The sequence below is a fragment of the Ochotona princeps genome, chromosome 30 (assembly GCF_030435755.1).
Source record: "Ochotona princeps isolate mOchPri1 chromosome 30, mOchPri1.hap1, whole genome shotgun sequence".
Classification (NCBI taxonomy): Eukaryota; Metazoa; Chordata; class Mammalia; order Lagomorpha; family Ochotonidae; genus Ochotona; species Ochotona princeps.
Genome location: NC_080861.1, coordinates 20,039,289 through 20,061,243, shown reverse-complemented (window position 1 = coordinate 20,061,243; position 21,955 = coordinate 20,039,289). Strand labels below are relative to the sequence as shown.

At 58.7% G+C, this 21,955-nt stretch overlaps 1 protein-coding gene across 7 annotated transcripts in view; it reads right to left on the bottom strand.

Moving 5' to 3' along the window:
• The window catches only part of SCN5A (sodium voltage-gated channel alpha subunit 5), a 159,328-nt gene that overhangs the window by 41,158 nt on the left and 96,215 nt on the right, over positions 1 to 21,955 (bottom strand). For 3 of the 7 annotated variants that reach the window (XM_058657194.1, XM_058657196.1, XM_058657197.1), the window contains exons 1-7: positions 16,511 to 16,854; positions 15,025 to 15,142; positions 10,070 to 10,160; positions 9,063 to 9,191; positions 4,862 to 4,953; positions 1,542 to 1,781; positions 381 to 444 (exon numbers count right to left, since the gene is read on the bottom strand). The exons of 1 other annotated variant lie outside the window; for it this stretch is intronic. In XM_058657194.1, the coding sequence (XP_058513177.1) occupies positions 381 to 444; positions 1,542 to 1,781; positions 4,862 to 4,953; positions 9,063 to 9,191; positions 10,070 to 10,160; positions 15,025 to 15,142; positions 16,511 to 16,786 (1,010 nt within the window). In that variant the 5' untranslated portion in view covers positions 16,787 to 16,854. Of the gene's footprint in view, positions 1 to 380; positions 445 to 1,541; positions 1,782 to 4,638; positions 4,731 to 4,861; positions 4,954 to 9,062; positions 9,192 to 10,069; positions 10,161 to 15,024; positions 15,143 to 16,510; positions 16,855 to 21,955 lie in introns of those variants that run through there. 3 more of the 7 variants (XM_058657193.1, XM_058657195.1, XM_058657198.1) reach the window with 2 other exon arrangements.

The following is a 21,955-nucleotide window of genomic DNA, read 5'->3' as shown; positions in this document are numbered from 1 at the left end:
AACCTAAGAACCCATGGCATAAGCACCCTGGTGGCCACAGAATTCTGGAAACCCACATGGCTGTTGGACATGCCTTGGTATCACACTGAGTAGCCCACCTGCCTTTAAGGAGTCCCTACTGCTGGGCCAGGCCTCAGCCATCCAGGAGAAAGCGAGGACGAAGGATGGGATGGAGCAGCCACAGGAAGATTCTGGGGGTTGGGATGGTGCCAAGGCTGGGTGGGCCTCCCTGGCACACCTGCCCTGTCATGACCAGTGCCCTGGAGGGTAGGGACATCAGGGAAGGCCTAGTGGTCTCTGGGTCCAGGGGTGGATGGGGTTAGCACAGTGAGGAAGCGCACCCGGCCGGGCAAGGTACACTGGGTGGTGGGGCCACCTACCCAGCGTCGGAGCTATTCCCACATAGCAGTACATCGGAGGTGCCATTCTTCAGCAGGTAGTTATCTGTAAAGGAGACATCCAGGGTGAGGGATACACCTGGCCATCTCCTGGGGTTCCTGCCTCACCTCCGGGGCTTTAGAGACATCACTGGGAGTCTCCACTCCTCCTGCCCGCTCTCCTCCATCTGGTCAGGCAAAGGCTATTGACACTGCTCCCCTGCTATCCCCCTGCTCCTTTGGACACTTGCCCCAGTCACTGTCCCTCGAATGCTCAGGAGACACAGGAAGAAGCCCTGGGCAGGCTGGCTGTAGGCTGACTCTACAGGATACCTCTCTACCCTGTTCCAATCAACGGTGGGTGCTCACTGGGATCAAGAGGTCCTGAGGGTCTGGGCAGTAGCCAGCCCACGCCTCCTAGCTCTAGACCCGCTTAGGCTGCAGTGAATGGTAGGAGGGAATGTGTGCTAGTCACCATGGCAACACCGGGGCCTGTTCAGATGGGTCCGGGCCAGGTGCACCCCTGGACTTCAGTCTTGTTGCCCTCGTGGGTCCTGAGCCTGCATCAGAAGCTTCCTGCACGTCTCCCACACCTGCTGACTCAATAACTGGGTGGGGTGAGGCCTTGGGAGCCTGTGGCTCCTGGAGCCTCACAGGTCACTCCGATTGCCCTTGCTTTTTGACTGTGATAGAACCACAGCAGCTTGCTCACTCGGGGCCCACTTTTTAATTTTATTTTTTGCTTTCCTAAGTGCAGGGTGTCTGGGAACGGCCCTCAGGCATCCTGAGGCCTAGAACCAGGTCCTGCATCCAGGTCTGCCTCTGACCTGGCCCAGAGAGGCTCAGCCTGAAAGGTGTAGACCAGAGGTATGCACCACGGGGCTGAGCCCCATGCTAGCCGACCATGGCTCTACTCCCCTGCAGCTCCGGGACCCTCCTTCTAAGCTGTGACCCGGCTAAAGAAGGCCAGACTCCTCACCATCTCTGCCACTACTGTCATCTGCATTTGCCATTCTACATCTCTCCTTCCTGTTCCCTAGGTGTCACCTCCAAACCTTGCCCTGGGTCCCAGAGGCCAAAGTCCACTCTGTCCCCCTGCCGTCCAGTGTCTCCAAGCACACAGCTGGGTGTTGTTGCCTCAGCAAGTCATCCTTGCGTCCCCACCTGGGTCATTGAGGTAGAGGTCCAGTGAGTCCCAGACCAGGCCATCGGCGTCATTGGCCTGTATGGAGCCGTTGGTGCCGTTGAGCTCGGTGAAGTTGCGCACGCACTTGTGCCTCAGGTTGCCCATGAACAGCTGCAGGCCAATGAGCGCGAAGACGCTGAGGCAGAAGACAGTCAGGACCATCACGTCGGCCAGTTTCTTCACTGACTGGATCAGCGCCCCCACGATGGTCTTCAGACCTGCGGATGGCGACAGCCAGCACGGGGTCCCCCACCGTACCATGTCCCACAGCGCCTGAGGCAGGGCACTGGACTGTCCTGGAGGTCCTGGGTTGATCTGTGGGTGGGTAGTGAGGGGAGCTTCCTACAGCCTCCCTGTCTTGGCTGCTGCTGCACTTGGGATCTCTTTCTTCACCAAGGTCAAGCCCAGGAGACAGAATGGTTGCGGGGAGGTGGGGCACGCTCTGGCTAGTCCTGAGCTGTGGCAGGCCTGGCCCTGTGGATGTAGTTCATGAAAGAGGAGATGGAGGGGGGCACTCCTAGACAACAGGGGCGTGGAATGGGGTTTGGCCTTGACACTGACTGAGGCAGAGAGGGACTAAGCCACTAGCAGAATGATATCCCCTTGCTCCATGGCACAGACCTTCCCCGGTGCACAAAGTGGGCTGGATCAGTGGGAGGAAATGGTATGGGGGAGCTGGGAGAGCTGGGGGTCTGGGGCTGGCAGGGCGAGGCTTGGCCATGCCCTGGTGGCTGCTGACCTCAGGGTTCAGCTTTAGCTCAGATTCACCTTTGGGGGGAGTGCAGGGGCTCAGGAGAGCGGCTCTGTATGGCCACTTGGTTGCCCCTTCACTTGCCTCGACCCTCTGGGACCCCACCCCCATCCACACCATTCCCGGAAGTAGAGGGACTGTGATAGGTTAGCTGCCACACACCCCCACCCCCTGCAGAAGCCAGCACCACACAGCAAAGACAAAGCACGTGAAGACGTGTTTTGGTCCAACCTCCGCTCTCTGCCCCGAGGGCCGAAGAGCTAGGGAGCTCCTCTACCAGCAGCAGGGCCCTGCCCTCCCCACGCACCCCACCGCAGCGGCCACATCTCAGATTAGCTGCACCCGTCCACCGTCCAGCGGTTAATGTGTTAGGAGCGGCCGCGGCTGCGGTGCCTGGGACCTGGAGGCAGCAGTGGGTGGACACGGTGGTCGGAGAGGACGGCCTCCCTACTGTGTGCCACTTGTACCTCTGCCAACCCAGGGCTCAGGCCCTCAGCTCTCTCTGTGGCGATTGTCCTAATGGATGTTGGCAACCACCTGGGCAGAGGGTAGACCTGGCAGGGTGGGTCTGGCCTGGGTGGTGGTACAGGCAGCAGTAGGATGTGTAGCTGGTCTGTGGTGGAGCTTCTAGGAGCTCCAGGGTGGGCACATGAGTCTGGAAACAGCGTGATGGGGTGTGGACATAGTTTTATGCTCTAATGAATCCATTTAAAGCCCAACAACCATTCCTACCCTGGTCCCCCCACAACAGGTTAATACTTCTCACAACAGACTTCCCTTCTGGCAAGCACAGCTCCCACAGGGTCACAGCAGACTTTCCGGAAGGATGCTAGGAAGAGACAGGTCCTGGAGGACCAGCAGGGAGTACCCCCTCCTGCACGGAGACTCTGCAACAGTGGGAGTGGGGTTTGAAACTAGCCAATCTGAGTCACCCCCATTTCATAGAGAAGCAGACAGAGGTCCAGAGAGGGCTAAGGCTACAGGGGACTCAGTTGGGGGCAGCAGCGGCTGAGGGGGAGGTGTCTACTTCCTCCAAGGAGCCCTTTGTGATACTGGCTGTGACCACTTTTGGGGGGCTGCCAGTGAGGCTGTGTCAAGGTGGTCCCCCAGGACAAATAGGCTGCAACAGACTTTTGCTTCATGGCCATATCAGTGCTCTCCCACTCTGGTGGGATGTGTATCCATGAAGCTGACCCCAGACTAGATCAACGGGGTGGCTGCAGGCAGAGGGCCCCTCTGGCTTGAGTTCTGGGCCACCTGTGGCAGGCATTGGCAAGACGCTATGCCCATGTACACAGCATGGGAGATCTGAGGCCAGGAGAGACATTCCGAGGCTTAGCCTGAACAGTGTTAATGGGGAGGCCCCTCACAAGGTGATGAGTCTGCCCGGGGGGTGGGGTCGGATGCTCTCGGCTGAGCTCAGAGTGGGAGCTCCCAACTGCCTGGCCACAGTTACGGTGAAATGGCAGCCGACTGGTAACCTCTGGGTCCTCCCTAGGGCAGCCTGCCCGCGACACCTTCCCGAAGGAGAAGCACTCTCTTCAGTTTGTGACCATGGCCACCTTCAGTACAGGCACCAGAAGAAGGGGCCAGGGGGACCTCTGACCTTAAACATGGGGAGTTGGGTGGCAGGAGACTTGGGTAGCCCTCTGAGGGTGGTGCGAGTCTTTTCTGGGTACTGTTCTGGCTGGGAGTTGTAATGAGTTGGGGAGGGCAGTCTGGGAGCAGCAGGTCCCCCCGGGGACAATTGCCAACATCTGTCAGGAGAACCTGTGCCGCAGGCGGCCATGCACCATTTGCTAACTTCTACCTTTGCACCATGCAGCAAGGGCTGTTCAACGCCAAGGCTGGGCGAGGCCTGTCCCCAGATTCCACTCCGTGTCACCAAAGGGGCACGACTCAGGAAAGAGGAGCGCTTGGTCCCAGGGGATGATGCTGGGGTGCCAGACTGGTATGCTTTTCATTTGGAGCCTTACTAAAGGCGTTGCCGGCTTTTAGCAATTGAAATTGCCGGATTCTGTTCGGAAAGAAAATTTCCTGTATCATGGGAAGAATTCAGGTCCAACACAGGCCCAGCTGTGGGGCACTTAGTGCCACCCTGCTCCTCCCTGAAAACGGAAGGAAGTCGCTGAGAGGGGTTGCTGCTGGAGTGGGCAGCCTAAAGCCCATTGTCAAGCCCCGGGACGCCCACTGTCAGCAGCTCTGGTGACAGGCAAGGGCGCAGGGGCCTTCCCCGGCTGGCCATGGGGCCTCTGATGGCCAGAGCAAGGAAGGCCCCGGCGTGCGTGTGCACCACCAGCCTTGGCGTTTGGCCTGATCTTCACCTGAAATGACTGATATTGTTTTCAGGGCCCGCAGGACTCGGAAGGTGCGCAGGGCCGAGACATTGCCCAAGTCCACAAATTCAGTTGTGTATCTGAAACAAGGGAGAGTCACACACGAGACAGTGACGACACGCCAGGAGGAGACACACGGGCAGAGGAGGACGGGTAGGAGAGAGAGAGTCACTTGGAGCTGAGATCTGTAGAGGCGGACTGCGCTTCTTACCTGGAATAACTGAAATAGTTTTTAGAGCCCTCAGGACTCTGAAAGTTCGAAGAGCCGACAAATTGCCTAGCTTTATATTTTCTGATACATACCTGCAGAATCAAACCACAGTTATGGGGAATTACCAAGCGGAACCTCAGCCTGCCAGCCCCGTCCCACCCGCAGCAGGCCCCACCCTTCCTGCAGCAGGCCTGTGGGTGGCCCTGGGGAGGTATCAGCATGTAGGTTGTCTATATGACCTGCTCAACGGCCCACAGTCCCAACCCGGCCACGCTCTGCACAGCCGTGGCTGAGGTCAAGGACCCATCAGTGCCAAGTAGGAGTCTCAGGCCAGCTGGCACGGGAACAGGGGGGATTCCAGGGCCAGTTTTATGGTCTGTGAGCCGCATGGACCTGGCTGCTCCTCTCCTGGCCTCCCAAGGGTGCCCCCTTATGTCTGCCAATTTCTCTAGGCGTTGGCTGGCCCAAGAAGGGAGGAGACGAGAAGGACGGTGGGAGTGGGGGGCTTGGGGTGCCCTCACCCATGGCATATTCCAGGGATGAGTTTGGGGGTGGGCAGCTGTGTCCTGCCCAGGGCTGAGTGCCCTCTATGGGCACAGAAGGAGGGACTTGGGTCCCTGCTCCCTGGGGGGTAGGGGCAGGGACCTGAATAAGCCAGCTGTAAGAACACATGGTGGCCGGGCCATAGGACCATAAGGATGCGCTAGAGGTCCCCGGGGTCAGAGCAAGTAACTTGGGATATTTAACTAAGGATTTGTCTGATGTTTTGCCAAGGGTGTTCCATGCTCCAAAAAGGACAGCAGACTCAATACTCTGAGTGTTTCATGGCACTGGATAAGTGCTCTAAGTGAGGTCCATAGCAGCTGGGGGCTGGAGGCTGGGCTGGCACCATAGCCAGGCATCCTGGCACCCACTGCTCAGAGCCTCTGCAAAGCCCTGGGAAGGCTGGCCCAAGGGATCCAATGTCCTGGGGTTAGCAGGTCAGTCTGATCCAGCTCTGGCCAGGTCCACTCAAGGGATGCTTCCGGCTTCACGAAGTGCTGAGGCTGCAACTGCTTGTCCCTTCCCTCCCACATCCCTGCAGAGGTGGGAAGTTGGTGCTACATTCTAAGAGCTTCCTCCTCTGTGCTCATGGTAGCCCCCAAATCATTCTCTCTCTTACACACGCACACACCAATATCACCCACTGGGAGTTCATACGATCCCGGTTCCCAGCTATTCTGCCTCCTTGGCCACTGGAGCCAAGCACAGGGAAGCCAGGATTGCATGGTGACAGACAGGATGGTAACAGAATAGGGAGGAGCAGCTGGGAACAGAGTGGGGGCTGGTGTGAGTGTGTGTGAGCTGGAGGAGGACTCGAGGGAGGGAGGAGCCAGGTAAGGCATGGTGTAATCAGGACCCCCACCTAGAGCATCTGCAGGGACCCCTGAGTATGAGACCCCAGGCAAGGTGCAGGGCCAGCCTTGGGTGCCATGGAGCTTGTAGGGTGTTGTTCCTCTAGGCTGGCAGAGGCCTCTTGCAAGCCAGGCTCCTCTGGCTATGGCAGAGAGCCGGGGTGAATGCCTAGGCCCAGTCCAGAACGAGCAGAGGGTGGGGGGCAGGAATCCCACTCCAGTACAAGGAGGTGTCCTGGGTGTAGGGGCCAAGCTCGTCTCTTGGCTGCCCCAGCCCTGTCTTCAGATGGCGACGGCTGCCCCTCCTCTTGGCCCGCCCTCCCTTCCTGCCAGGTTTGGTTTCCATAACAACCCCAGAGGTGGGAGGCTGTACTGACTGGCAGGTAATGCCCAGCTGGGAAGAGAGTTGCGCAGGTTGAGATGGGCAGGCCTGGTGACACTCCCCTGTCCACCCCCGCTCTCCCTTAGCCTTTGAGCCTCTGCACTGGGTAGGAGGGATGGTGTGGCAGGTAGAATCCCAAGCACATAATGCCAAGCGTGGGGCACCTGTGGTCCCAGCACCACTGCCCATGCCTTCCACAACTGGGGCAAGGGGTAGGCTCCCCATTAACTTCAGGTTCCTGTCTGTGTAACAGGGACTTCCACTGAAGGGGAGGCCTGCATGGGGGCCTGGCTTTCCCAAGGCACAGCCATTTGTGATCCCTGGCTCTCAGTGCCCGGCACAGAGGCGTGCACACTACACCTGCTGTGTGATTCAGCGGAAGGAGCTATTTCCAAGCAGCTCTGGGGTAGGGGTGGGAACTACACTGGGGTTCTCCCAGTCTGAGAGACAGGACAACAGGCCTGAGGCCAGCTGAGCACGGGCTGGGAGTGTCTGCAATGACAGTTGTCACTCATACTGCAGGATGGGGAGGGAGGGCAGGGATTGCGGCCCCTCCCCCACGGGCAGGGAGATGCCATCCCACTGCCAAGTCTCCCTGTCTCCCAGGCCACACACGTGCCCCTCCACCCTGTGCACTCTCGGCTGATGATCCTGCTTCTTACTTCACAGAGAAAATAGACGCAATCAGAAGAGAAAAAGCCTCCTCCTCTCATCAGCTCTCCCAATCCACCAGAGAGTGCCTTCCTGCTCTGAAGGTCACTGCCGCCGCACCCCGCCCACCTCATCAGCATCCTGGTCTGCACACACACCTCTACCCGCCAGACCTGTCCTCCCCCCCGCCCCCCGCTCTTTCTCGAACCCTCTGGCTTGCTGGCACCTCTCTATCCAAGGATGCCTGTGACCTTTGTGATCGCCACTGCCCTTGGGTTCAAGTTCAATTGCATTCCTCCTTAGATTTGGGGGGAAGCTATTTCTTGGGTAGCTCCCTCTGGGATTCCTCCCCACTCCCCTGCTTCCCACCCTGTGCCTTCCTGACCTCAGGATGGAGGAGGGGCTGACTGACACCAGCGTGCTAGGCTGCATCGCTGCTGTCCCCTGCGTCCCCATGTCCACCTGGACTTGTCTCCCACACACCAGGCTGCACTGCCACCTGCTTGCTGGAGGGTCCCAGGCTGATGTTTGCATCTCAAGCCCACTCCAGAGCAGGCCTTTCGCTCCCTTCCTCCCTCTGGCTCTCCATATTCACAGCTGGCAACACCAGGCCCCCAACCCCATCCCCCAATGGGGTCTCCTGGGAGCCCTACCTGCTAAATAAAGTTTCTCAGTTGGGATCTGCCCAGCTCTCCAGCGCCCCCCTCTTCCCTTTTGCGCTGGCACCTTCTCTGGGCTATCAGAGGTGCCTCCTTGCTGCCCGGCCTGCCTGGCCCTCTCCACCCCTGGCTCTCCCCTCCCCCCGCCTCAGTGTTTCTCCCCCAAGTGGTTACGTCCTCTCCTCGACCACTGTTGCTCCAGATGGGAGACAGAGGCCTGGTCTCACTGAGCCTCGGGGTTCCCACCTATAAAACGGAGCCCACTGCTAGCACACCTAGAGACGGAGAGAGGCCAGGAGAGAGGCCAGCTGTCACACTGAAGGATGGGGAGGAGGGACAGGATCGCTCCCTCCCACTCCCCCAGCAGCCTGTCTCTCAAGCCTGGCTGAGCTCAGCACTGCACTTGTCTGGAGTTTAAAACAGGGGGATTTGGGGAGCCCAGGAAGCCCAGAGTGTGGGGCCAGAGTGAGCTTCTGATGCTCTTGAGCCCACCGGTGTCCCTGCCCAGTGGGGGAATGCTGAGGGTTTGCAGAGGCAAGGAGTCCTGGCCTTGTCCTCTCTGCTTCCTGACGAGGTTCCCTGGGGCCCTGTGCAGGCAGGCAAGCTGCTGGGTCTATGTGTGCTTCCTGGGACATCCAGGGAGTAGGTGGCTCCCGGGCAAGCAGCTGTCCCTGGGGTCACACAGTCCAGGCTGAAGCAAGCCAAGCATCACTCCCCCTCACCTGTGCATTGAGGCTGAGTCCCTCCATCGAGCTAGCATCACTACATTACGCCAAGTGCTTTAAAACGGGCCCAATGCGGAGTCCGCAAGCACAGATGCAGACGGTGCCTGGCCCGAGTGCCTGGGGGTGAGGCAGTTCTCCCCAGGGATGCTCATCACTGCAACATCCTCCCCACTGTGCCAGGGACTGGGGCTGCAGTGCCAGCTTTTCTTGGTGGCAAGGGCAGAGGATGCCAGGTCAGAACCTGAGCCACATCCCCAGAGCACGGTGGCTGCCATGGAACCCTGAGAGAGCCAGGGGATCCAGCCGCTGCGCCCATGGCTCCCCACCCAGTCTTCCTCCCGCCTGAAAAAGAGGTGCCAGGAAGGCTGGGGCAGCACGCTAGGTACTTACGCCATGACAATGACGCTGAAGTCCAGCCAGTTCCATGGGTCTCGTAGGAAGGTGAACGCGTGCAGGCAGAAGCCTCGGGCCAGGATCTTGACCAGGGACTCAAAGGTGTAAATGGCTGTGAAGGTGTACCTGAATGGGTGAGGCCGGCACAGTCCCTCAGGGAGCTGGCAGGCTGCAGCCCGTGCTCGGCCAGGCTGAGGGCTGGAGTTCTGTGCTGGCACCCGGTGTGCCTTCCTGGTTGCTGTCCTGGCATTACCGGGAGCCCACCCAGTGTTCAGTATCTCTCCCTAGCTGCCCACCTCTCCCCAGGGGCTGCCTGTGTGTGCAGACCTTGGTGGCCAGCCGCTGGGCTTTCCATGAAAGAAAATGGACAGGTAGCCTCACTGTCCCATCTGGGTGTGTGTGTGTGGGGGGGCAGGGGGCGGGGTTCCTCAGAGGCTAGCAGTAGACACATGTTACAGCCTCAATCTATCGTAAGGTAAGAAGGTGGTAAGGCACAGCTGTATATGCACCGGGGGCTTGAGAGGATGGGGTGGGCAGCTGGATGCTGGCACTGCAGCCCACACGGCTGGGAGGGGGGGCTTCACCAGGCTGACCCAGGCAAGCATGGGAACCCACCCATGGCTGTGCTCACAATTCTGCCATCTGCTGCCAGCTACACCTAGGACCTGTGGGCAAGGGGACAATTCTCTAAAAGGACACAATGTCTCTAGAATGTGGGACGTGATAAACAGACAGCAATGTGTGCTGGTGGCCTGGGGACAGCCACTGGCTGTAACACCGCAGGCCACTTCCCTTCTGTCCAGTGGGCTGGTAGGCTATTTAGCACCCTACCAGGTTGCCATGAGGGGCACAGGAGTTGCAGCCATGGCTCTCAGGTTAGGGCCTGGCGTGCAGCAAGGGCTCTAGCACTTACTCCTCCTCCTGCCTCAGCACCTGCTTCGACATCACCATCCTCTCCCGGGGTCAAACAGGAAACCCCATCTGGGATGCGCGCAGACACTTACTCGACATACTTGGTCCAGGGCGGGGGGTCGTGCTGGGCCATGAACACGCAGTTGGTCAGGATGGTACACATGATGAGCAGGCTGAAGAGGGTGTGTCCGTCAAAGAAAAGTCCAGGGTGGCCAGCAGGCACCAAAACACTCCTCTGGCAGGATGCCCTATGGGATCTGCTGTTGCGCTGAGCAGGTCAGGGGTGGCCCCACTTCCCAGAGAAGAGGACTCGGGCTCCCAGGGTCACATGGGAGGGAGATGGAGATTCAATTGGTGCTTGGGGACGTTTTGCCTGTCCTGTCTCAGCAGTGTGTGCAGGGGCAAGGCAGAGGGCTACTTCTCCGCTGCTCACCACCTCTTTTGCTTTGACCCCAGTGTCACCAAGTAATAACCACAAGGGAGGCGCCCACCCTGCCCACTTATCAGGACTCCTTTGTACCCCCAGGGCATTGGGTGATCCCCCCCCCGCCCGCCGGCAGGGCTGCCGGGGTCGGGGTCGGGTGACATCTCGCTGTCACCCTGTCTGAAGGGAGCACCTTAAATGCTGGGATCATATTTGTGAGCCCTGTTTTACCCTACCTGGGTCCAACAGGTGCTAACTGCTACCTTTTCCTGCCAGACAAGATTCTCACCAAGCACCTCTGCCCCCCTCTCTCACTTTGGCCAGGCCCCTCCTCGGCCCCAACAGTTGCAATAACTCGGCCCCAGGAGTTCCGACCCCCCCTCCTAGCTGAGAGGGGTGCCAGGCTGTCCCAGCGGCCCATGTGGAGACCCCCTCAATGCTACTCTTCCTCCTCTTAGGGTACCTAGTAACTTGAGGGGGCCCACTGGACTGCCCACCTCAGCTCAGCCACCAGTACACCAGCAGGCCTCCTGTCTCCCCAGGGCATCTCCCTCCCACACCCACCCACCCACCCAGAACTTCTGCCCAGGCATTCCTGACAGGGTGGAAGTTCACGGGCCACTCAGATCCATTGCTAGATCCTCTCCCGGGGCTGCCTGCTAAGACCAGACACAGCAGGGCACTGGGCTGAGTCCAGCTGCCCACCAGGTTCTGCTTGGTGTCTGTGCCCCAATTCAGATTCACTGCATAGAGACGACTGAGGCCCAGCAGAAGGCTACTATATGGCCAGAACAAGGCTCCCCTTAGGCCACATGCAAACCCTCAGAAAGTGGAAAGACATGCTTGCTGAGAGAACCATTCTGGACCTGTGGCCTCCAGAGCCGTGAAATGATAATGCATGCAATTTACTGAAGGGCTCTGAGTCTGTCATATGGCTCTGTGCTCACACCTGCCTGGCACGAGTCAGAACAAAGACAGAGTGTGGCCAAGGCCCCACGAAGTGAGGAGAATGCCAAGTGGCAGGAGGGATGAGACTGGCATGTTTTACAGCAGGCCTCAAGTGAGCTTACGTGGGAGCCACTTCGCGGGAATATGGGGAGGAGGATGGCAGGAGGGCTTCCTGGAGGAGGTATTTACACAGGTCCCCAAGACTGCCAGGGACACCGCCCACAGCCATGCAACCCAGTTGGGGCAGGGCTGAAGACTCATAGACCCCTGTCTGGGCAGCCCTGGGTGGATGGCTTCCCTCTGTCCCACAGCAGGTGCGGTCTGCCTGGGCTTTGTCTTTTCCGGACCTAGCAATGGCTTAGGGCAAGATGCTGCACGCTCTTCTCTGTCACTTGCCTGCTCAAAATCCTTGCTTGGTTCCTGTGCTCCTGTGTGCACATGTGCGCACATGGACATGTATGCAAGATGCCTCCTCCCACCCAGAGCAAGTGTCTCTGTCCCAAGTATCCCGAGCACCCCCACTGAACCCAGGTAGTTGAGTCAGCTGACCTCCCTAATCAGGGTTCATGGGCCTGATGCTTACAGGTGGATGACTGAGCTGGGCCTCTGAGTGGGTAGGGAGAAGCCAGAGCTTCACTGTGCACCTCCCGTCTGGTCCTGAGCACCCACTCCCAGTGCCACCCACAGGGGCCACGGGCAATGTTACCAGCTCGGGCTGCTCAAGCAGATCACAGAAAATCCAAAAACTCTCCAAGAGGAGGCAGTTATCAAGGGGCATATTTTCATGTATATGTGTGTGCCTGCTGTTAAAAATGGACATGTTGGGCCCAGCGTAATGGCTCAGTCGGCTAATCCTCTCCTTGCAAGCACTGGGATGCCACGTGGGCACTAGTTTGTATCTTTGCTGTTCCACTTTCCATCCAGTTCCCTGCTTGTGGCCTGGGAAAGCAGCAGAGGATAGCACAAGGCCTTGGGACCCTGCACATGCGTGGGAGATCCAGAAGAAGCTTCTGGCTCCTGGGTTTGGATCAGTTCAGCCCCAGCCACTGTGGTCACTCGGGGAGTGAACCAGAGGATGGAAGATATTTTTCTCTCTCTTCTTTTCTCCATAAAATCTGATCTGCCTTTCCAATAAATCTAAAAATTAAAAATAAAAGTGAACATGCTGAGGCTCATGCATGCATCCCTGGTGGAGACAGGGGAGGATTTTTACGAATAGACCCTGCACACCCAAGGTGGGCCAAGTGCTCCTTGGTGTGAGCATAAGGCTTTTGTGAATGTGTCTGCACTGGATTTGGGAGTTTAGTTGCTTGCTTTCCCCGAGTGCTGCTGGGAAGACCTTCTGCAGGCCTCCCACCAGAACACACAGGAAGATAACAATCCCACGTGACCGTATTCAGCAACTTCTTGAAGGCGTGTACTGCAGGGTTGCGGGGGCCTGGAGAGCAGCTGCGATCATATCTTAACTACTGTGTCACTTGGACTGGCTCCAGGTGGCTAAGCTTCCTCACTGGGCCACACTGTCCCTTCTGAAGTGTCTCTCTGTCCTGTGGCCTTCCCCCCCAGTGAGCCGGCACAGAACTCCACAAGGGAAGGTATGCGGCGACCAGCTGAAACAGAGGCAGGACATCTGATCTTTCACGGGGAGTGCACATGATTGCTAATGGGTACAGGGATTGTTTTGGGGGTAATGAGCAGGTTCTGGAAGTGGATGGCAGTGATGGCTGCAGAACCCACAAGTACACTAAAAGCCATCTGATTGTGTGCTTTGGAACAATCAGCTCTGTGGCAGGTAAAGTACGGCTCAGTTGAACAGAAATGCGTGTGGAGCCTGGAGATTCCCGGGCTGTTTGCTGCTGGTTTTGGCTTGTCCAGCAGGACAGTGTGCTAGAAACAGACCCCGCCCCCCCCAAGGCTGCAATGCCTCCACCTCGTATCACAGCATGGGTTTGGAGATTGGCTGCTCCACTTCCCACCCAGCTCCCTGCTAATGCAAGTGCAGTGTAAGATGGTCCAAGTGCTTGGGTCCCGGACACCCACGTGGAAGACCAGGATGGAATTGTGGGCTCCTGGCCTCGATCTGGCCAAGCCCTGGCTATTGTAGCCATTTGCAGAGTGAATGCATGCTCTCTTTCTCTCTCACTCTGTGTGTGTGTGGTGTGTATATGTGTGAAGGTGCTTTGCAGATCAATCAATCTTAAAAGTCACAGACCTCCTGGATAAGACCCGAGGGACCCTCACACACTCGTATTTGAAACAACTGTCCCAGGGTCATGTGCATGGGGGGCGGGTGGAGGACTTGGTGTACACATGCTTTTTGGGGAGCTGTGGCCCTAGATTCGGTGAATGCCACAGGTCCTGGTGTTGCTGATACTACTGGTCCTCAAGCCGCATTCCCAATGCAAATCTCTAGCTCCCCAAACCCCATCAACTAAGGCTCCTGTTCCCTTCAGTGCCCACTCAGCCCACCAGGTGGCGCTGCCAAGGGCCAGCACCGTGCTCGGTCCCAGGTGTCCAGGCAGCAGTCGGGAGGAGTGAGGGCCTCAGGGACGCTGAGCAACAGCCCTGGGAATGGGGGCGGGGTGCACACAGGCCAGCTCTAAGCCGGTCCTGCCACGTGGCACCAGCCCCTCACCAACCTGAGTGACACTGCCCAATGGACCTCCTGCCAGGCCGGGTACCCCCGTGGGCCCCCTCTGCCCCCTTGACCCATCTTCCCCTCCCCACTCCATCTCTCATCTGCTCACATTGCACAGCCCAGCACCTGGCAGGAGCTCTGGGGCGGCTGCTGCTGCTGCCTCCCTGGGGCCCTCTGCAGCTGCCAAACAGGGCTAGGTTGGTTAGATACCTGGCAGAGAGGCCCCAGGTGAGAGCATCGGGAGGCTGGCAGGGAGGCCACACCCACAGAGTGTGGCTGAACATGCTTGTCTCTCCTCCCACCACCCAGCTCCTCCTGCAAGGCAGGGGGACTGCACAATCCCCAAGGGGTCAGGACTGGGTCCTGCTCAACCGGATACTCCCAGGTGCCCAGCCTGGCGCCTGACACCCACAGAGAGCTCAGACAACACCGAGGATACCTGCACCCACTTCTGCTGGGGTGGGGGAGGGGCTGTCTCCTGACCACAGCCTGCTGATGCTACAGCCACCGCCTGCCCTGAAGGCTCTCCCCGGACACAAGCATGTCTCAGGAACCTGATGAAAAAGCTGGAGTGAGCTGGAGGAGAGGAGGGGGCAGGCATATGGCTATACCTGACTCTGTAGCCCCACATCCATCAGCAAGCAGGTGTTGGGCACAGGTGAAACACCGCTGCCCCAGCCCCTACCTGGGGGAGGTTCCTCCCAGGCCCAGCGCCACCAGCCAGGCCTCTGCGGCACTGTGTACCATTCCCGCAGCTCCTCTGTGTGGACCAAGCTTTCTTAGCCTAAGGTTAACATCACTCTCCTAACCAGAGTCCTCTGAGATGCTGTCAGATGGCAAACATTCTGTCAATTCCTCGTCGGTGAGCAAGCAATGCCTACCCACGCATGGGCCGACCAGTTTTCCTCGGCTCTGCCCCTGCCACCTGCCTTAATGTCCCCGCTGCCTCCCTCCTCCCAATTCCTGAGCGTCCAGGGCATCCCAGGTCCTGGATGCTGTCTGCTACAGCGAGCAGAGGACCCACTGCAAAGGATATGAATGAACCAGGACCTTCACGGCTGCTCGGCGGATGGGGTGGAAGGGACTTAGGATGTACAGGGCATTGGTGGCGCTAAAGCGGAAGATGGTCTTGCCTTTGTTGAGCACGATGAAGGTCTGTGGGTAGAAGCCCATGGGAGTCAGAGGGGACTGCGGCAAGTCCCCCGGGCCCCTCTGGGCAGAGGCTTTGGGGGGAGGGGATAGTGTGTGCAGATCACATAACTGGGCTCCTGGGTGAGGAGGAGGAGAGGAGAACAGAGGCTGTGGGGATGATTTGGCCAGATATTCCAAGACCAGAAATCACCGTGCTGAATCTACGACCTCCAGGGGCATGAACAAGATTGCAGGCATCATGGGTTGGCAAGGGCAGAGTTGGCACGCAGTCAACACAGGGACGGGGAAATGGCTCCTATGCTCTTCCAAGGCTCCACTGCTACAAGTCCCCCAGAAGCCCATGCCCGTTCTGACCTCAGCCCCTGGCTTGTCCTAGCTGACTCCAGCCATGAGGCCTCTCTCAGCAACCATCACCTAACCCAGTCCATCTTCCAGCCAACTACGTCACCCCCACCCAGGCCTCGTGTTGGTACTAATTCTCACTTCTGGCTCAGGTCACCGGTGACCTGGGTCTACCTCCTCCACCCCTTCCTGCACTCCTGCCAGCCCAGCTCAGACACCACCATGGATCCAGCTATTGGACTTGAACCAAGAGGGTGTCCAGTCAGCAGTTTGGGGGCAGGATCAGATCCCAGGTCCCTGCCTTTATCTGCACAAGTGTCTTGCCCTTGTTACCAAGGCACGCACACCTGGAGGAGAAACCCGTGCTCACCTTCAGGCTCTGGGTCTCCTTTGGGTTTCCCCCCAGCCCAATAGACAGAAACGTCCATCAGCTACCTGGAGTTCACTCTCATGGAGGTCACTCTCCCCTGCCTGCTCCTAACACCTGGCAGCCACCATCTTTCCGGTCCCTAGCCTCTTGGGACCCTCCACCCCTGCCATTCAAGCCTTGCTTCATCCAACAGTGAGTCCTCCAATGTGGGCAGTCGACTGGACACAGCAACCTTGGGGCAGGGGCCCAAGATCGAGGAGGCCAGAGCAGGGGACCCAGAGGGGGCAGTTTCCTTCCTGGGTGGGATGGTCCTACTGCTTTCAGATGACCCGCCAGCCAGCAGTGTCTCACTGCTGATCCACAGGGCCCAGGGGGCTGCTGCCAGGGCCAGCGGCCAATACCTGGTGCATTCTCTGTGCTCCTCGGGGGCTGAGTTGTGGAGCCTCACACTTTCCCAGCTAAGAGGGGACTGGTCTGTCTATTACACACAGGTGTGGGATGGACAATCAGCCACATCTGCTCCTCCCTGAGGTCAAGCCGACTTCCCTGACACTGAACCCCACAAACATGAGGTCTCCACTCATTCCTTCCCCAGAGCCCAGGGACCGAGCCCATCTCCCCCACTTTCCCAGCCCCCAGCACAGGGAGGCAGCTGTCACCTTCTGGGTGCTGTAGAATGGGTCCAGGTCCTCCAGGGGCTCCCCGATGAGCTCTCGGGGTGGGTTGCCATACAGGTCAGGCAGCTTCTTGGAGGCCTGCAGGTCCAGCTGGGGCCGGGGCACGGCCTCCTCTTGGGGCAGCCCCTCACGGCTCTCCTGCAGGGTGGCCGAGCCTCGGGCCTGCTTCTCCGCCATGCGCTTCTCGATGGCCGCCAGGGACTCCCGGGTGAACCTGCGGAAGCTGCTGGGGCCCCGAGGTAACAGCAAGTTTGCCATCTTCTCATCCTGCCTCTGGGGCCTGGGCTGTCCTCACGCTGCCCGTGGGATGGGGGTGGAGGGGTTGATGCTGCAACACACAGATAAGGGCCTGCGGTAAGGGGCAGTGGTGGCGGTGGCACTGGAGTGGGCACAGGTGCTCAGGGCCCAGGCTGCCAGCGTGGTCTCCCTGGCAGTGGCATAGGCGGACAGGCTCCTTCCCTTCTGTTTGGAAGCAGAAGGAAAGCACCAAGTCATCCAGGGTTCCGACCTATTTCACACAAAGACAGCAAGTGCATCTGTGGTCACTGAGCTGCCCTCCCTCGGGGCCCGCCCTGGGCAGGGTGGGAAGCTGCCCCCGTGCCTGCCTGGCAAAGTGCCCAGACCCCACCCCCCCAGGGTGACTTAGGGGGCCTCTGTGGACATGGCACTTGCATTTGCCATAGGAGACTCAGTTGGTCCTGTGGGCTCTCGAAGATGGCCGGGTGACACCTGTGGGACTGCCCCCTGGGGAGCACACGTGCCCCCCTGCATACTCCAAGTCAGATGAGGCACCGGCCAAGGCAAGGCTGGTACCACCTTTCACCCCCTCCCTGATGTGAGCAGAGGAATGTGGTCCTAAGCGACAGCCGAGCTGGGCACTGCGGCCACTCAGTGAGGACATTCAGCCGTCACTGGCGGGTGATGCCAAAGTGGGAGAATGTGACCCCTGCTGGCCTCACATGATTCAGAACCTGGTGCAAACATGCTACCCATGACACTCAGGCGGAAGAATGTACTCCTGACTGTCCCCAAACAGGATGCGGTCAGCCCGGCTCCTGACTGTGGCACCAAGCCCGGGGGTGGGCCGGGGAAGGGGGGGTAGCTATGCCACTAATGGCCAGAGCAAAACCCGGGGCAGCGGTACCAGCTTAGGAGGGCAGGAAGGACACCAGCCTGAGGTTCCCCTCCCCCGCCCCGTTCCACCAAGGGGCAGCCTTGTCCTGAGTTCACTCCTGCAAAAGCAGGCCACCGGGTGACCGCACACACCCCTGCCCACGGCGCATCCAAAGCCTGGACTTGAGGGCCACAACGCCGGGGCCCCGTGGGTGGCTGTGACGCAGGCACCTGGCCAAGCGGCAGGTAAACAGTGAGCACAACACACAGGCAGGCCTCATAAGGGCACCTGTGGCCCCCAGGGAGGAGGTGGGGGAGGAGACGGGAAGAGAGTGGTCCAGGGCCCGGCTGGAGCGGCTAGCCTGTACTCTGAGCCTTTTCCCTGCTGCATTCAAGTTGAATTAAAGGCACATCGTTGTTAAAAATAGCAGGTGAGTAGGTTCCCTTCTTGTCGAAGGGTTTCCTTGTCTGCCTTCCATCTCTGCCTGCACAACTCATCCTCACCTGTGAGTGGCATCTTTTTTTTTTTTCTTCCACTTAGCTGCTGGAAATTCGGGTAATTTTAAACTTTTTGTACTTTCTTCCATTGACGGAATCCTTTACGGCAACGAGTGTGCCGTATTTTGACAGAAACAGTACATTTCTTTGATGCTAACAAGAAGGAAGGTGGCTTGGGTGACAGTAGCCCCCGGCACAGTGGTCCTCTCTCCCCATGGGCAATCACCAGGAAACCAGGCTTTGGGCTTGGCGCTATTTCCTGCTAAGTCTGATTTTTTTTTCTTATCTTGCTGTGCCCATCTGTGTCAGTGTGCATGCCAGGAGATGTGTGGCTGCCAGAGGAGCTGCCGAGGCCCCTGTCAGCAGGAACTTCACCTGCACGGGCCGATGAAGGTGTGTTCGCAGTTTCTATTGAAATAAACAATGCTTGCAGGTAGACGCACACAGAAGCATCATAGCCCCAGACCGAACACACCTGGGAACCAGCACCCCCAAGACCCTGGTTGCTTGCAGCCTCCCCAGTTTGGGGCCTGCTCCTCAGCTAAGGGCCACAACTACCTGACTACTGACTGTGGTGCAGAGGCTGCAAGCAGGACACGAGACTCTGATGCCAACCCAGCACGTCCTGCCACCATGGAGGCAGGTGGCAACACGGAAGCATGTGTGTCGCTGCACGCGCAGCAAGCAGTGAGACCCTACCTCCCGCTCCCATAACACATCCCATAGGGTGAGGCTCACCGCTGCTTTGAGGTTTAATTCAGAGGGATTAAAGGCAGCACGCACATCACTCTGCAAAATCCTTTTGAGGGTTTCCACAGCTGGATCTCCAGGGATGGCCTTCTTAACGTGATTCTGAGGTCAGATTCAGCCTGATCTGGGGGGGATCCTCCTTTGCACCTGTTCCATGAGGATGGCTCTCAGGGAGCTCTGGGGTCCTCTGGTGCTGTCTCCAGGGTCCCCCACACTGTGGGTTCCACAGGCTTTCCTGGGAGGTCCTGGCTGTTCCTCCAGCCGTGGGCCTGACACCTTCTATTCTGATCCTGCTGTGGCCCAGGTGGGAGAGGCCAGGCCCGGGGACCTGGGTGGGGGCCCGGGCAGACTTTATACATCCACACCCAGGCAGAGGGACACCCCCCTCCCCAGGAGCTTCTGAAACCAGACTCCAGATGAGGCTCCAGGCAGCCTCAGATTCCAAAGCAAACCTCCTTTGTCTCTGGGCCCAGGGTTGGGCAGGATCTGTTTTCTCCCTTGTTTGTACTGCTTGCACCTGGCTTCAGCCTGGCCCTCCGGCTCTGCCCTCCACCCCGCGGTGCTCCAGGTGAGGAGGGAGCGACCCCAAGGAGGGTTGGAGTCTGAGATCTTCAGCACCTAACCAATGACCACTGACCACTGACCCAGGCCAGCTGTCTGGTCGGCTTTTCCATGAACACCAGCTTCTCCTAGCTGACCATGCTCTCTGGGCCATTCTCCCCTGTGCCCGTAGTTACACTCTAGGGATCCCTCACTGCACTCTGTCCCAGGACACTAGACTTACTGCCCTTCCTCCCCAAGTCCCATGGTAGTAACAAATCACGCCTCCTCCTTTCCAACCAGGTTCTTATGTCATCCTTCTGATCAGCTCCCCTCCCCCATGCCACACCTGAGCTCCGCGGCAAATGGGACCTTCCCCATCACTGAGATCTGTGGGTCGGCAGATCTTGCCCCACCTTGCCTTCTCCAGGACACCCTTCCTGCCTGCCTATTCCCTCCACGCTGACCTCTGGGTAGCCACACCCAGCTTTTGCTTGCTCCTGGTCTCAGCTGGTCACCCATGGTCCCTAGAGATGTCTGGTCTTCTCAGACAGACTGGTCACCTTATCTTGACACGGGGATGTGTGGGTGCCCCTCTTCTGGGTATCCACACGATGAGAGGTACTCCCAATCCTTCCTGGGCAGGGTGCGAGGACCTGGGAGACCACATCTGGTAGCCCAGGGTGCTGGCCCACGATGATACAGAGGCAAATGGTAGCACTACAACCCTGCATCTACGCTACTGCTCCAGCCCCAGCAAGCCAGTACTCAGGTTTCCCAGCTCTTCCTGGCAGCTCCTGCCCCTCCCAGTCGGGATCGCAAAGGCAGGCTCATGCCGGCCAGCAGCTCAGCGTCCTGAGTCACGTCTGTCTGGCATTCTGGTCGCCTTGGCATCGCAGCCTCTGGTGCACAATAGGCAAAGAGTATCCTCTGCCATGTAAATTTATGCAAAGCACTGGTGGAAGTGGCTCCCAGGCTTCCGGAGGAAGTCTCTGGCAGCTTCCTCTGCTTCGCACGCTTCTCCATGTCCAGCAGCCTCATATGGGAGTGTGCGCCTGTGCCTGGCTCTGGGGGACACTCCTCTTCTGCCTGCCTCCCCCTCCTAATGAAGAGGCTGATGGGGAGGGTGTGAGGGTCCTTGCTCCCCCAGGGCTCCCTGGGCACAGCCACACACATGCACAGGGCCCCGTCCTCTGCTCAGACTCAAGGCGGCTTCCAGGTGCACCTGTAGGGAAGACGGTGCCTCTGCGCAGACACTCCTGGTACAGCAGAGCAAAAGCAGCAGCGGCCAGACATCGCTCCACCATCCACAGGCACCCAAACTCACTGTGGACCTGAGTGAAGCGAGACCGGGACCCCCCTCACTCAGGGCCCCATGGCCTGTGATGCCCTCATGAGGACCCGAAGCTCATTTTTGAAGGCAGAACACACTTCTTCCTTGAGGGGGACACGATAACTGACGGACCCCTGTAGCTGGGAAATGACTCAGTCAGCATTTCATTAGCACCCACTGGGAACACAGTCCTACAAGTGACTCCATAGAAGACCCTTCCTCCCACACGAGGGGGTTCCAAGTTGGCAGGTGATGACAGACGCATACCACAGAGATTCTAACCACGGTGGTGGCCAGCATGGAACATTCCTGCTCAGAATCGCTAAGATTGGCACTCAGCCAATACAATGGGCCAGAGAACCTGCACCCACACCCACCCCGGCCTTCACTCCCCTTGGGACGACCTCCCCCTCCACACCTGTGTCTGTGGGCTAGGGAGGGAGCTAGCCTATGCACTGGGATCCAGCTCACTTGTGTGGTCCTGGGCCCCAGCCACGTACCAGTGGGCCAATGAATTGAAGTTTTCTGCTCAATTACACTGATAACCATCCTTGTGCCACGGGAACATATGTGTGTGGGTAGCTCTATACGCTGGGCACACAGACCGGGGCTCTCAGGCTCAGCCCCTGCTAACTCTGGGGTTCTCATACCTTCCTTGTTGGTCTCCTAAGAGGACTCCGTAGGGGCCTGTCCATCTAGCACACAGCACGTGTTATGCACAGTGGTCTGTGCCCTGCTCAGTGACCCTGGTACCGCTTGCCTCATCACAGGTACAAAACTCTTCTTCCATATGCACATGGGTTTTCATCCTGCCCCCCCATGCCCTACCCCGAATAGGGCCAAGCCACAAACTCACAAGGTGGCCCAGTTCCTTCCTATGGGCCTCAAGTTCCCTGCTACTGAGCTGGACCAAGCGTCATGCCGGTGGCACATCACAGCTCATACCCGTTGGCACATGTACTAAACACTGCTGGGGATTAACCTGAGTTGCACCATCCTGACGGAGCACAGGGCAAATACCCTGGCTGCAAAGGTGGGAAACAGGTGAGCTGAGAGGCTATGTAAGTCCCAGCCCCTGGGAGGCCAGACCTATGAGCCTACCCACAGCTCCCTCCAAGGGCACAGACAGCTGGGAGGAAGGGGCCTTGCCTGTGGCCCATCCACCTGGACCGAGCCAGTCTCTGCCAGTATCC